The following is a 15,616-nucleotide window of genomic DNA, read 5'->3' as shown; positions in this document are numbered from 1 at the left end:
AGACTGCCAGGCTCTCTGAACACCCAGCAGCCAGAAGCCCAGTTACAAACTGGGTTAGGCAGGAAGTCACCTTTGTGCCCCCACCTTCCCCAGAGAGAACAGAACTGCCCTGAGGGGTGGCTGCCTCTCCCCCAGCAGGCCTCCAGCTGGGCGGCCCATTCTCTGAGGTTGCCAGGTGCCTAAGGAAACCACTGACCCGGTTTGAGTCATCCTTAACTCAGAGCTTTGAAAGTCAGAAACAAGGAGCCCTGGTAACAAATCTGAGGTTTTCAACTGTCACTGATCTCTCTCTATAGCCAAGGAGTCCTGTTTTCTTTTTTGAGAATAACTGTGACGTGTCTTCTGACAGGGGCTTCCCAGGTGGCGCTAGTGGTACAGAACCCCTCTGCCAATGCAGGAGATGTAACAGACACAGGTTCTATCTCTGGGTCAGGAAATCCCCTGGAGGAGGGCATGGCAACCCACTCCAGTTTTCATGCCTGGAGAATCCCATGGGCAGAGAAGCCTGGCAGGCTACAGTCCATGAGGTTGCAAAGAGTTGGACACAATTGAAGCAACTTAGCACGCACACGTGTCTTGAGACAAAGAACAGTTTTTAAGATGGCCCAAAGAGCAAAGATTTCAACTGAGGTTTGTGAAAGTTTCTTTTCATAAGTCACCTGAACATATGACATAGAAACTTAAACTTGCAGACCTATTTGAACAAGCCCAGACCCTTGGAGACCCCCAACTAGCTTTCATCTGTGCTTAGGGGTCAGTGTTTCAAGCAAAGGCCTTGTCACAGGGCTCCGGCATCTGGCCCAGGCATCCCTGGCGACAGAGCAGGAACCTGCTTGCTGAAACTCGTCACCATGCGCTTACCATGATCCAGGGGTGTCTGAGAGCCTCTTGGATCGTGAGCCGCTTCCTAAATGAAGATCAGAAAACAGTGATGATCCATGAGAAGCTGAGAGCAGCAGTCTCCATTCTCACTCTTCTCAGACCTGCTTTTTGGCATCCTTCAACCACTGCCATCAAACTAGAATCATAAGGAATGCAGAGGTGGATGGGGGACTGGCTACAACTCCTGCATACTAGAGAAAGCAGTCCAGGCAGACCTCTCAATAGAATGACATTATATAAACCCTCATTTTTGGTCCCAGGGTTGCAGGGCCCAACCCCACACTATTGGAGAGTCCTAAATGCTCTCTGTTGTGAAAACTTTGGTCTCTGGTTTTCTGTTTGCCTTCCAGATCTCTTCTCGGCCCTTCCCTGCTCTGTACCCAGGTGGGGCAATCCCTCCTACCATTGCCCTTCAACAGCGAAACCAGGCACTGCACTTTAGAGGACCCCACTCTATGTCTCTCTGAAGTCTATGGGATCAAGAGGACATGGCCTTCCAGAATGTGAGGACTTACCCCGCCTCAGCTCATCCATCCTCTGGGCAGCCAGCACCCTCCAACTCCCTGCCCATCTCCTTTGATCACACATGCATGAGGCTTACCCTGAGCCCTGAGGAAGGGGTGGGATTAGCAGGTCTCCTATGTTCCCGCTGTTCTGACCCCTCTGGGCTGGACACCCTCCCCACTCCCATCCTGAATCGTCTTGAAAACCCTGCCCCTTTCCTTTAAAGAATTCTACTTCCAGGTACCTTTGAGACAAACTGCAAAAAATAAAGAGCTCTAAAAAAAATCCAGGCTGACTTACGTGTACACACACACACACACACACACACACACACACACGGTTATTTGCATTTCAGGAGGAAAAGAAAAGAGAAAGACTTGAGTAAACAAGATGAAAGCCAAGTCCTGGCCAGTTCACACTCCTCAGCACCTGCCCAGATTACACTGCAATGGTTGATGACAGCCTGTGGCAAAGCAGGCACGGCTGGCATGCCTGTGAGAGAAGTGGCAGGAGAGAGTCAGGACCTGCGAGGCCAGTGCCCTTCTCTTCTTTGTCCTCTTACCGGGTCTCTTTAACCAGAAGCTTCCGAATGAAGTCCTTGGCCAGCTCGCTGGTCTGGCTGAAGAATTCCTCGTCAAAGTCGTAACTCACTGCTGTGATATTTGCCAGCGTTTCCTGCTTCGTGTCTCCCAGGAAAGGGGATGCTCCACTAAGGCTGGGCACACAGAGAGGGAATATGTGACTGTAGGAAAGGAGACGGAAGTAGGGGTGATGGACTCAGGGACCTGGATTCTGCACGGGGATGGGAGGCTCCCCACAATCCTTTGCGGGGGGCAGTCAACGGGTTTTCAAACGAGTCCAATTCAATACACTTAATGGAGTCCCTACTAAGGACCTGAAAGAGAGAACTGTGTCTTCAAGGGACTTGAAAGAGGAGGGGAGAGAAAGAGAGACCTGGCTCTTCATAAATTTCCAGAAGAACACAGAATAAAATAAAGAACAGACAAAGGGCTGGAGGAACACAGGACAGAGGGGAGGCCCAGTGCTGGCCTCATGGAAGAGCTGACATTTGCATCAGTTTTGTCCTGAAGAGGTTGTCAGCAGTCAGAGAAGGAGATGGAAGGTCTTCTAGGCTAACAAGCATCCTGAGCAAAGCCTGACAAGTGTGGCTGTAGATGAGCCATTAGGGGCTAGAGGGCCGTATGAGGTTCCCCGCAGGGTTTGTCAAGAAGGTGTCATTCGGGGACTTCCCTGGTGGTCCAGCGGCTAAGATTCTGTGCTCCCAATGAAAGGGGCCTGGGTTCAATCCCTGGTGAGGGAACCAGATCCCACATGCTGTAACTAAGAGTTCCCATGCTGCTGCTAAAGATCCCACAACAGATGGAAAACCCTGTGTGCCACAACCAAGACCTGGTGCAGCCAAACAAATAAATATTTTTTTAATATAAATTTATTTATTTTAATTGGAGGCTAATTACTTTACAATATTGTATTGGTTTTACCATACTTCGACATGAATCTGCCACGGGTGCACATGTGTTCCCCATCCTGAACCCCCCTCCCTCCCCATACCGTCCCTCTGGGTCATCCCAGTGCACCAGCCCTGAGCACCCTGTATCATGCATCGAACCTGGACTGGCGATCCGTTTCACATATGATAATATATATGTTTCAATGCCATTCTCCCAAATCATCCCATCCTCGCCTTCTTCCACAGAGTCCAAAAGACTGTTCTATACATCTGTGTCTCTTCTGCTGTCTCACATACAGGGTTATTGTTACCATCTTTCTAAATTCCATATATATGCGCTAGTATACTGTATTGGTGTTTTTCTTTCTGGCTTACTTCACTCTGTATAATAGGCTCCAGTTTCATCCACCTCATTAGAACTGATTCAAATGTATTCTTTTTAATGGCTGAGTAATATTCCATTGTGTATATGTACCACAGCTTTCTTATCCATTCGTCTGCTGATGGACATCTAGGTTGCTTCCATGTCCTAGCTATAATAAACAGTGCTGCGATGAACATTGGGGTACACGTGTCTCTTTCAATTCTGGTTTCCTCGGTGTGTATGTCCAGCAGTGGGGTTGCAGGGTCTTATGGAGAAGGCAATGGCACCCCACTCCAGTACTCTTGCCTGGAAAATCCCATGGACAGAGGAGCCTGGTAGGCTGCAGTCCATGGGGTCGATAAAAGTCTGACACAACTGAGCGACTTCACTTTCACTTTTCACTTTCATGCATTGGAGAAGGAAATGGCAACCCACTCCAGTATTCTTGACTGGAGAATCCCAGGGATGGCGGAGCCTGGTGGGCTGCCATCTGTGGGGTTGCACAGAGTCGGACACGACGGAAGTGACTTAGCATAGCATAGCATAGCGTGGCAGTTCTATTTCCAGTTTTTTAAGGAATCTCCACACTGTTCTCCATAGTGGCTGTACTAGTTTGCATTCCCACCAACAGTGTAAGAGAGTTCCCTTTTCTCTACACCCTCTCCAGCATTTATTGCTTGTAGACTTTTGGATAGCAGCCATTCTGACTGGCGTGAAATGATACCTCACTGTGGTTTTGATTTGCATTTCTCTGATAATGAGTGATGTTGAGCATCTTTTCATGTGTTTGTTAGCCATCTGTATGTCTTCTTTGGAGAAATATCTGTTTAGTTCTTTGGCCCATTTTTTGATTGGGTCGTTTATTTTTCTGGAATTGAGCTGCAGGAGTTGCCTGTATATTTTTGAGATTAACTCTTTGTCAGTTGCTTCATTTGCTATTATTTTCTCCCATTCTGAAGGCTGTCTTTTGACCTTGCTTATAGTTTCCTTTGTTGTGCAGAAGCTTTTAAGTTTAATTAGGTCCCATTTGTTTATTTTTGCTTTTATTTCCAATATTCTGGGAGGTGGGTCATAGAGGATCCTTCTGTGATGTATGTCAGAGAGTGTTTTGCCTATGTTCTCCTCTAGGAGTTTTATAGCTTCTAGTCTTACGTTTAGATCTTTAATCCATTTTGAGTTTATTTTTGTGTAAGGTGTTAGAAAGTGTTCTAGTTTCATTCTTTTACATTTTTTACATTAAAAAAAAAAAGTGCCATTCAAACAATGACTCCTGAATCTACTGTCCCCTGCCTAATATTCAAAATATGCCATTGTCCCAGAAGTCCTTGGGCCCTACCCTCCCTCCTGTGTTCTATAGAATCACATCTGAACTTCTCAGGAAGGCATCAAAATTTGGTCCCCACCACACGTTCTGTATTTTCACTGCATTTACCACACTTGCTGTCCCCTTCCTCACCCAGAATGGCACTTCCTTTCCTTTCCACCAGGAAAATTCATCACATTCCTTCCAGCCCAGTTCAAATCAATCTCTCTTATCTGCCTCTCTCGCTCCCTCTCTCCCATTAAACTTTCTGCAGTCCCAGCAAACCAGTGGCTCTCCACTTTGTCTCACAAAGCCATATTCATACCTAAAGCACAACCTTGGTCCCACCGGGTGAGAGTTAGCAGTCTGGTGTCTCCCTCCCACAAAAGAAGTTTCAGGCAAGCAGGACAGACTGTCCATTTAGTACCCTGAGTGCCTGGCACTGTGTTCACTGAGGATCAGGCGGTCAATAAACTGTATGGAATTCAGTGAGCTACAGGAAGATTGTGTGCCCTGGAGATGCTGGAATTCCTTACTATTTCAATATGAAAGCCACAGTTCTGAAGATATCAAGGTGTTAAGAGCCCATGTCTGAATATCCTGGCTCTAATCTGGAATTATGCAGCAATGCATCAAATTCTCTCTGCATCAAATTCCTCTATGGCTTTTAAAAAATACCAATGCCCAGATCTTACTCCTAGTGATTCTGATTTCATAGATCTGGAGTGGGCCCTGGGCCATAGCAGATATTAACAGGTCTGATATGAAGAAAAAGAAAAAAAAGGTCTGATGTGCTGCCTGGGTTGACACCCTCTGTTGCAACTCAGGGGGCAGGGGCGGGGCAGGGGGGGTGGCATCCACCACATCACGCAGAACTCCCAGTCCAAGGAGGAGTCAGAGGGAGGGATTACAGGGGTGTTGAGAGAGCTGAGTGTTGCCCTCCCCATCCTTCATGCCCTCTGGTTGTGGGCTGCCTCTTACCCAGAGTTCCATAAAAACAGCATTTTTCCAGGAGTATTGCGAGCGGAAACAGTTGGAAAGTACGATGTAATGAACACCAACTAATCAGCAATGTCTGTGTCTGAGCAGTGCTAGGAAGTTTGCACATCAGCTTATTTAATCCTCAACATACCCGTGGCAGGAAGTTTATGATTCCTATTTTTCTGATGAGAAAAACAAGCCCAGAAGTTGTTTTTCTGCCCAAGGCCACAGATGGAAAGTGACAGTTTCGCTACACAATGCAGGAAATCTCTGCTTAAGTACTTAATATTTCAGAGTCAAGAAAGAGAGACTCTGGGGAAAACAGAAGAGACAGCATGTGAAAGGAAAAGGGGTTCTGGGGAAGGGAGAGGAAAGGCAGAGAAAGACGAGGCAGGATCAGGAAGGGCATGGTGACTTGAGGGCTGTCCCAGGTTTCTGAGCGAAAACTGACATTCTCACTGGAAACCTGGGTCCGGGTGAGACCGCGTGGTGGATCCTGGCCACAGGAGGGATGCAAACACAAGCAGTGTAGAATGGAGGGCTGCAGACTGCTCTCCCGGCTTCCTGCCCAACACCAAGCCCAGGCTCAAACGTATGAAATCGAGCTGAGAGCACTGAGCCTCAGGTTGGCTGTGTGGATCTAACTCATCTGGTCACGGTGGGTGCTCAGGAAATGTCAGACTGTCTGTCTGCCTGCCTGCCCCTCTCTCATTCCTCCTGCTCCCCCTGGATCTGAGCTGGGTCAGAGCCCCAGGATCAGTCATACTCACAGGATGTAGGTGATGACACCGATGCTCCTGCAAAACAAAGAACAGTCAAGTCAGGGCCGCCTGGCTCTCCTCCCAGACCAGCAAGCGACTCCCCGCTTGGCTCTGAGGGCCCCTTCACTGCAGCCCCCACACGCTGCCTCAAGCCCCACACCCCTCCCCACCCCACACTTCAGCAGCAGCCAGGGACTCGCTCAGAGTCAATCAGGTCTGGATGTTGAGCCCGAGGACCCACTAACAGCTGTGATGACCACCTCTGAGCCTCTTTCTCCTCATAAAATGAGGATAATAATAACTATCTTACAGGACCACTGGGAGGATTTTAGAAAACCAAGTGATCAAGGTACCCAGCCAACTGTATAGCACAGTTCACATGAAACGAGCCCCATCTGTGCAGTCAATCACTGCGGTACCCAGCCCAGCACGGTAGCCAGAATACATGAGGCCCCCAGGGATCACATGGTTGACCAACAGAACGAATTATTGTCACTAGTATGTTTATGACAGCTGTGGCAGTCTCAGGGTGAGCCTGTACCTCTGGCTTCCAGCCCCTTGTTCTCTGCCTTGGCCATGTGCTAACTGCCACATGCCAGCACCCCAGGAGCAGCCAGAGGCTCTTAAAGGTGAGTGTGGAGGAAGAGGTTTTCATCCGGGGGATGTCAGCCAGAGCCAGGATCTGGGGCCACCTGGGGGGCTGTCCCACTTACCACATGTCCGCCTCCAGGCCCAGGGGCTCATAGTTCACAATTTCTGGAGCTGAAAGAAGCCATGTCGAAGAGTCAGCAGGAGTATGAAAAGGAGAAGAGATGATCTTAAGGAATTTTAGGGAATTAGATGCCGAAGGTCTCCATCCCGAACCCTCCCTAAGGAAAATTAGAGAGGCGGATGGAGATAGCCTGGGTCTAGGGATTTTGAGGGAGGAAGTTGCCTGTTATTCTGATAGTGAGGAAGACAGAAAGCACAAGGGGAGCCCTGGAAAAGGAAGAGGAGAGTGGGGAGAGGCAGGTGTAGGACGGACAGTGGGGTCCATGACAAAGACTGCTTTTGAACTCTCAGCTGGAAACCAGTCAGCCAGCACTGGAAGGTGATGGGGGAGAAAAGGAGGCAGAGAGAGAATCCACATTCCTCTGCGGGTGTCTAAAGAGGGTACCTCCCACCTGAGCAGGGGCAGGAGGACATTCTGGTGGCCACTGAGGTGAGGAGCCAGTGATGTCCGAGGGGCATCCAAAAGAAGATGCCAGGAACAGGCTGGGTACCTGGGGTGGGAGTGAGGTGGGTCAGAGCCATCACCCAGGTCATCACACAGGCGTCATCACACAGGTAGAAATAGGAGCCATGTGAATGCTGCCAGGACCACGAGAAGGTGCAGAGTCTAGGAAAGAAGACTCTACCCAGGAGAGAAGAGGACCAAATGCTGCCTGGAGATCAAGCCTGTACCCTGGATGGGCTGGAAAGCAAGTGTTGAATTTCACACCCACTGCAGTGACCAGAGAGTGCTGAGTGTGGGCTGCAAGATAAGGGTGCAGATGACTCTTTAAAAAAGCTTGGTGATGAAATAGAAAAGAAAGAGGGGGCAATAACTAGAAAAGGGAGGATTGAGCCTGTTTAATCACGAATGGGAGAAGGTGGAGAGAGGGGAAGGCTAAGTTTGTTTATCTAGAATATCAAAACCTCTGCATCTATAGGATGAACCCACCCTCCCACCCTCCCAGATGCAGGGAACCACTCTCCTGGCTTTGCTTTCTTGTTAGCTTCCAAAAAATGATGCCATACTGAATCTCATCTACCGTCAATAGACCTTTTCCCCCCACTCAACTGATGCTTCTAGCATTCACTGAATGTTCACCCATGGTCTTTCATATTCACTGCTATATAATAGTCCACTTTGTGAATACAGACTATCTTCCAGTCATTTCTTTGGTGATCATTTGGAAGGTCTCTACTTATTTTTATTATTTTTTTGTATTATTAACTTTTATTGAAAAATCACTGCTATGAGCTCTTCTCTCAGCTCTCCTGAGACACACAAGAAAGGCTTTCATTAGGACAGTGTTATTCAAAGTACAGTCTGCAGGCAAATAATCTGCAGACTGTCACTGGTGCTGACAAGATATGTACAGAAGTTGAGAGTATGTATTTAGAGGCTCAGCTGGTAAAGAACCGCCTGCAGTGTGGGAAACCCAGGTTCGATTCCTGGGTTGGGAAGATCCCCTGGAGGAGAGCGTGGCAACCCACTCCAGTATTCTTGCCTGAGAATCCCATGGCCAGAGGAGCTTGGAGGGCTACAGTTCATGGGGTCTCAAGGAGTCGGACACGACTGAGCAACTTAACACACACACACATAGCAATTTGACATTGCCATGACACACACCATGATCACTTTTCTAGGAATTTATGTGTATTGTATCTTATTGAAGAAGCTGTCCAGGATATACTATTTCCCCCCAGGTTGTTCCTCATAGAGAGTTTGAGAAGCATAACACTTTTCAGTGCTCATCTGCCTGATATAAACACATACTCATTTCTGTCCTCCAGGTACTTTTGTTTTTCCACTTTCATCTGCGTTTTTCTTTCTCGTCTTTTTAAAAAATTGCTTCTTGTTAGTTTTTTTATTGACTGTTTTTTCTCTAACTTCTATTTTTGTAATGACTACCCCTGAGATCTTACTATGGACATGAAACAAATTCTAACATAAGTCAATATTTGGGCCCTCCTCTAACAATACAAGAATTTTAGAACACTAATTTCAAGTACTCTGTCCTATCTAACATTATTTTCTTCAGTTTCTACTTCTATCTTTTTTCAACCCCATATTTAATCTTCATCATCATCATCATTATTTAGGAAAGAAAGGAATTATATTTGCCTGATGTTCTCTGATTTCTTTGCTCCTGTTACTTCTTGCATTTAGAACTCCAAGTACACCTTTTAGAAGTTCCACTAACAAAGGTCTGTTGGAGGTTGTTTATTGTTTTATCTTTGTTGTTGTCGTTGTTTTTATTTTGCTTTTTGTTTGATCTCTTACCTTCATTCTTGAAATACAATTTCTTCACAACTATGGAGTTTTTATTTTTCCTCAGTTCTTTGAATATCATATTCTATTGGACAATGTTGTTTTAAGAAGCATGCTGTCAGTCCAAGTATTGGTTTTTGTTTATTTTTGGTTTTTGTAGGTAATCTATCTTTTCTCTCTGGATGATTTTTAAGATCTTCTCTTTGTCTCTGATGCCCTATAGTTTAAGTATAATGTATGGACTTTAGAGGTATGGACTTCTTTCTGATTGAAATACATTGTCCTTTCTGTATCTGGGGATGCATGTTTTTACATCAGTTCTGAAAATTTTCAGCAGTTTTATTCAGATACTGCTCTATTGTCTTAATTCCCTCCTCCAGGAATCCAAATAGACCTATGGTAAACTTCTTATTTTAACCTTATTTCACTTATCTTCTCTTTAACATTTCTATATCTTTGCCACTGTGTGATAGTCTAGCTAATTTTTTCCACCTCAGTCTTCCAAATCTTTAATTCTCTCCTCAGCTGTGTATAATCTGCTGTTTGGCCCATCCACTGAGGTTAAAATTTCAGTGAGTGTATGTTATTTCTTAAAGTTCTATCTGGTTCTTGCTTGCTCATTCTTATGAGTTTACCTGTTATTTCTATATACATTCCATTTATTTTATAGTCAACATCTGATCATTTTAATATCCTACTTCCTTGAACATCTAAGTCTTGCTAGTTTCTGATAAATGCTGACATGTGCACTTGCCTCTAGGAGAGATCCTCTTATTGAATATTCTTGCAGCTCACAGCTCCAGCTCAAAGTTCATTTCACTCAATTTTTAGGGTAGGACAGGTGATGGCTGAAGGAGTTACTATAAAGATTTATCTTATTTCCTAAGTCCAGAATCACATTAAAAACATTTTTCTCAAGAATCCAACTTTGTAGTGAGAGGACCTTTTGGAAGAAGTTTTCCACCACATTCCCAGAAGCTGACAGTTTTTAACTCTGGTCTCAGGTTAAAATTTCAAAGAGGGAATAGGGAACAGTGGTTATAACCTGTTCAGGGGTCTATGATGAAAAGGAAGTCATCATAATTTGGGCAGGGGCTTACAGAAACCACCCTATATATCTGTAAGGAGCAAATAAGACCAGTTCTGGACTGGAGCTGTATCATACTGGCTCACAAGAGTCAACCGTGGGCATCTCTTCCCAGCTCTGAATTCAGTGAAACAGGTTGATAGCTTGAAACTAGTAAATGCTGTAAATTAGGGTTGTATTTTGTTTTGTCCTGAGACCTGACTGTTAGACATTTACCAGTATATCACTGGGAAAATCCCTCCACAGTTTGTCTGGCTCCGCCCATCAATGTCTTACTCACATTGCCACCCTCTGATCCATCTAGAAAGGACAGTGAACTGTCCCTGATAAACATACTCATTCTGGCCCTTCACCCCCGCTATGGGGTGCCTCAGATATGCGCCTCCTCTACCCTGGCTTCTTCCCCACCCCACCCCGCTTTAGATTCTCCTCCACCCATGACACCAGCACTTCATCTCTCACTCAAGGCCAGGACTGAGCCCACTGACCTCGTGAGAGTGGCTACGTCACGTAACAGTCTTTCAGAGCTGTCTATATCACTCACTTCACAATTAACCACATCCTCTCTCATGACAACTCTTCCATTACTGCCCTGAATTTCTAGTTGAACAATTTATTATTATTCAACCCTTGGTATGAACTTAAAACATGCATTTTTACCACATATGTGAATGGTGGGCAGTAACTGCTATCTTGGACAAAGTTTGAGACTGTATACCTGTACCCTAGTTTCAAGATGATTCTACTACTAACTGACTGTGTGACCCTGGGCGTGTCATTCTGAGTGTGGCTGCTTACCGTCCCTGTGTCTCCAGCATCTGATGTCTATCATATAGTAGATAGAGAATGACCACTGGTTGACCTTAACTAAAATCCCCTAGCTCTGCAATTCCACGTCTGTTAAACTAGACCAGACGATCTGAAAATATGCCTCAAGCACTCTTGTTTGATTGTTTGATGTCTTATTCCCACAGCTAAATTCCACCCTTAAAGGCTCCTTCGAGAGATAACCTGGTATAATGGAAAGAGATTAGGCTTTGGGACTTTCCCAGTGGTCCAGTGTATAGGACTCTGCGCTTCCACTTCAGGGGGCACAGGTTCAATCCCTGGTCAGGGAACTAAGATTCCACATGTTGCACAGTGCAGTCAAAAAAAAAAAAAAAGAGCATAGGCTTTAATGTTGGATGTATCTGTATTTGAATCTCTGCTCTATCATGTACTGGTTGTTTTACCTTGAATAAGGCACTTGATGGAGAAAATACTTTGAACCTGCTTCATAAGATTGTATGGGTATTAATTGGACAATGTCTGTATACAGAACACCAGGCCTAGTGCCTGGCATATTGCAAGATTCCCCTGCTGGGGCGTCTGCAGTTTCATTCCCTAGTGGTTGCAGAGTTGGTATATACGGCCTGAAACTCCATCATGGTGGATGATCTGGTTCATCTTTCTTTTTGTTTATTATTATTTGTTTATTATTAGGCTGTGGTCAGAAGTTTCAGTCCCTAGATTTTGAGGAAACCATGCCCTCCTTCCATCTCTAAGAGCATTTCAACTCCCTGAGCAGTGAGATGGTGGTTCTCAATTCTCACTCCTTTCTCCTCTGCAAAGCTGTTTCTTTATGACCCCCTGGCCTGTGGCACAAGACCTAAAAGGGGGTTTCTGCGGTCTGGGCCAAGGCTGAGAGACACGGAGGGAAGACAGAGCCGCCAGAGCCCTGTTGGACCTGGGCACCCTGTGCATGAATGAAGGCCAGATGTATGGGACAGGCAAGTGTGTGGATCTGGCATCTGGCAGATAATTTCCCTTTTCTTTTTTAGGAAATCAAAAGCTACTCCAGAAAAGATTGAGTTTAGGGGAATGCAACAGGGTGAGGTAATTTTAAATCTTCACAATCAGCTCATCTAAGAGCAGGAAGTAGGGCCAGCTCTGGGAAGATTTAACTCTGCAAATGGCCCCAGTCCCACCTGGCCTCCCACTGCCCTGCTGGCGCTCAACCCTCACCCAGAGGCCAGTGAGACATTTCCTGTGGACAAAGGAGCATGGCAGGTGATGGGCCACAGGGTCGCAAAGAGTCGGAGATGACTGAAGCAACTTGGCACACACACACGCACGCACGCAAGGTATCATCTCTCAGCCCAGAGACTACAGCCCCAGACACAGGGTTCGCTCCTGGGATTTCTCTATCTGTTGATCCGAGATTCTCAGCTGGGAGAAAAAACAGGCCTAAAACTCACCAACAAATTCTGGTGTCCCAAAAATGTTCTTAAATTCAACTCCGTCTTCTATTTCATGAGCCAGGCCAAAGTCAATCAGCTTGATGTGTGGAATGGGAATATTCTTGTCCAACAACATAATGTTTTCTGGCTGGGAAACAAAAAAAAAAAGAAGAAGAAAAGAGGATAAAAGAAAAGATGGTAATTAAAGCCCTATTTTATGTTTTTGCTTTGGGTTTAAGGTGGGGTTTAGTGTTCTTTTTTAGGACCAAAACAGCACAAACCCTTTCTTACTCTTGTGTCCTCAGTCCTCTCCCGTGAACCCAAGAACAGCCACAACGCTGAGGGCAAGGCCTGGGTTTTACCAAAGCTGCTGCTGACAGCAGAACCAGACTGTGGCTTTAATCCTTCTGTTTCTGAGTGGGAGATCCCTGCCATGTAGTGCCTTTGTCTCCCCATCTGTCAAATGGGGCCAGGGAGATACTTGCAGCATTTCCTGTAAACAAAACCATGGCCTCTTTATGTGTGATGGGGGAGGGGCACTGCAACTTAACCCCGATTTACACTTGGCTTATTGACCTGCATCTTCCTGACCACCCCTTTCCCCTGGCTGGTCAGCTTCCTGTTGACAACACTCCCCTCCCCTAGACTAATGTATAGCTCACACTTCTCTGTGTGTTTAACTAATTCTGGCCCTCAGTGAGACACAGGAAAAAGCACCTGATTTCCAGGGAAAATACCAGCTGCCTAGACTATTTCCAGCCCAGCAAACAGCTGCCAGATTGGACACAACACTGGGGGTGTCTGCTGGAGGGGGGCCAGCCCTGCCCTGGCCTCACACAGCCCCAGGTCCCAGTGAGGCCAGAACAGGATCCTGAGCTGACCCTTTGCACTCCCACCCAACTGCTCAGAGCAGTTGGTGGGTGAGCAGGTCCCTCTGATTCATCTTCTTTCCTCCTGCTCCTCACCGGGACTATCCTGGATCCCATTCGAAAAGAAAAGCCTTGAAAACATACATGCCCACGAAAACTGGTACACAGATGTTCTCAGCAGCATATTCATAATAGTCTCAAAGTGGAAACAACACAAATGGCCATCACTGATGAGTAGATAAATGAAGTGTGGTATATCCATACAGTAGAGTGCTATTCAGCCATAAAAAGGAATGGAGGCAGAGAAAAACAAAAAGGAATGGCGTACTGATACATGCTATATACCATGGGTGAACCTTGAAAACATCTTGCTAAGTGAAAATCAGTCACCAAAAATCGCAGATTATACGACTCCATTAATATAAGATATCCAGAATAGGCAAATCCATAGAGACAGAGAGTAGACAGGGAGTTGCCTAGGGCCTGGGGAATGGGGAATGACTAATAGGTACAGGGTTTCTTTCAGGTGATGAAAATCATCCAAAATTGATTGCAGTGTGAGTTATACAACTTTGTAAAGTGTACACTTCAAATGGGTGAATTATACGTGATGTATAACTCTCAATAAAGTAGCTTTAAATAAATAGATAAGCAAATAAAGAAATGTTTGAGAAAACTGAATGGCCCTGTTTCTCAAAGCACTAGAGAATTTCCCACCTTGCACTTCTGCTCTACCCGGAAAACCTCTGCTCAGTCTCTGTCCACTGAAATCCCAGTCAGGCTTCAAAGTCTGAGTTAATCCAGCTCTTCCTTGAAATCTTCCCTCACTGGCACTGAGCTTTCTCTCCAGCCGGCAGATGTGAACCCTCTCTGCCCCCTGGACTCCTTCATGCTCACTGGAACCTTTCTGCCATGACAGTTGTCACACTCTCTCTTGTCCAACAGTCCTCACTGCCCTACTGGACCCTCAGCTGGAGGGAGGAGTCAGGTCTTTGCATCTCCACCACCACACAGAACACAGAGGGTGAGAGGTGGACGGTGGCCCTCGCTATTAGTTAGACTGATCCCAAATCTGCACTGAAGACACCCCAGGTGTTTGCATCTAGAACTTCCCGCTCCCTGAAGTCTCTGACCTCACATCACAGTGACTGGAAACTTTCACTCAAGTGAGTTGGATGAGAAACCCTTCCATTTTTTTTCCTTTTTTAAAAAATATATGTTTCCTTTTGCATCTTTAAAGTGTGTTTATTCTTTTTCCCCTCCAGAGATTTTTCTCCACTTCATTTTGAAACTGTGTCAAAGTCCTTTTCCAAGGCAGGGCAGCTCCTTGGGTTCTGCAGAAAGGCAAGCGAGGGCAGCGGGTGGTCAAGACATGGGACACAGGCTAGGAGTCCCATGCCAGTGCGCCGACCTGGCCCTCTGGGGCTTCTCAGGGACCCCAAGTGTCCTGGCACCTGGGAAGTGAGTTAAGCCTTCCCCACAGCTCACCATCTCCTGAACTGGGGGGCTTCTCCTCCTCCCATTCCAAAGTATTCCTGAGCCACCTTTCGGGAATGTCTCTCTTCCAGGGAACGGCCCTGAAGCTTCTCCCTGGGGCTAAGGGGTCCAGCCCAGGTACTCCTGACCACCACGGTGTGCTTAAAGCCTGGCACCACCACAAAACACGCTGAAAGGAGCTGAGAGCTGCAGTGGACACAGCAGACACAGAGCCCTGGTGGTCCCAAGACTGGGGAGCAGTAGGGATGGGCACAGGGACCCACAGGAAGGAAGGAGGAACAAAGAGGTGGAATTCTCCCAGGCCGCACCCTGAGCAGTGAAAAGAATCTTTGCCTCACATCCTCTCCCCTCTGTGGCCCACATTCCGGGGAAAACAGCCTCTCCGCTGGCTTGTGAGAACCTTCAGGCAAGGCCATGTTTTCTCACCCGAGTCCCATTTGTCCTCTGTCCTGTCTCAAGAACCTCACACACAGCTCCCCTGCTTGGGACACTCCCTGCATAGTCCCTACCCCGAATCTGGCTAATTCCTATTCACATTTCAGTAAAAATAGTACCTCCTCCAGAAAGCCTCCCCAGAAAGCCTCCCCACACTCACCACCTCCCCAGTTTCCATCACAGCCTGTACTTCCTCTCCTCTAGTGCTTCTCCCACTGCCTCAA

At 46.6% G+C, this 15,616-nt stretch overlaps 1 protein-coding gene across 3 annotated transcripts in view; it reads right to left on the bottom strand.

Annotated features, from left to right (window-relative positions):
- The window catches only part of DAPK2 (death associated protein kinase 2), a 140,348-nt gene that overhangs the window by 17,854 nt on the left and 106,878 nt on the right, over positions 1-15,616 (bottom strand). For all 3 annotated transcript variants that reach the window (XM_027553785.1, XM_027553784.1, XM_027553783.1), the window contains exons 5-9: positions 12,610-12,739; positions 6,980-7,028; positions 6,276-6,302; positions 1,949-2,101; positions 862-907 (exon numbers count right to left, since the gene is read on the bottom strand). In XM_027553785.1, the coding sequence (XP_027409586.1) occupies positions 862-907; positions 1,949-2,101; positions 6,276-6,302; positions 6,980-7,028; positions 12,610-12,739 (405 nt within the window). The remainder of the gene's footprint in view (positions 1-861; positions 908-1,948; positions 2,102-6,275; positions 6,303-6,979; positions 7,029-12,609; positions 12,740-15,616) is intronic.

Source organism: Bos indicus x Bos taurus, chromosome 10 (assembly GCF_003369695.1).
Source record: "Bos indicus x Bos taurus breed Angus x Brahman F1 hybrid chromosome 10, Bos_hybrid_MaternalHap_v2.0, whole genome shotgun sequence".
NCBI lineage: Eukaryota > Metazoa > Chordata > Mammalia > Artiodactyla > Bovidae > Bos > Bos indicus x Bos taurus.
The sequence above is the reverse complement of the archived record's forward strand: the minus strand, read 5'-3'. Positions and strand labels throughout refer to the sequence as shown.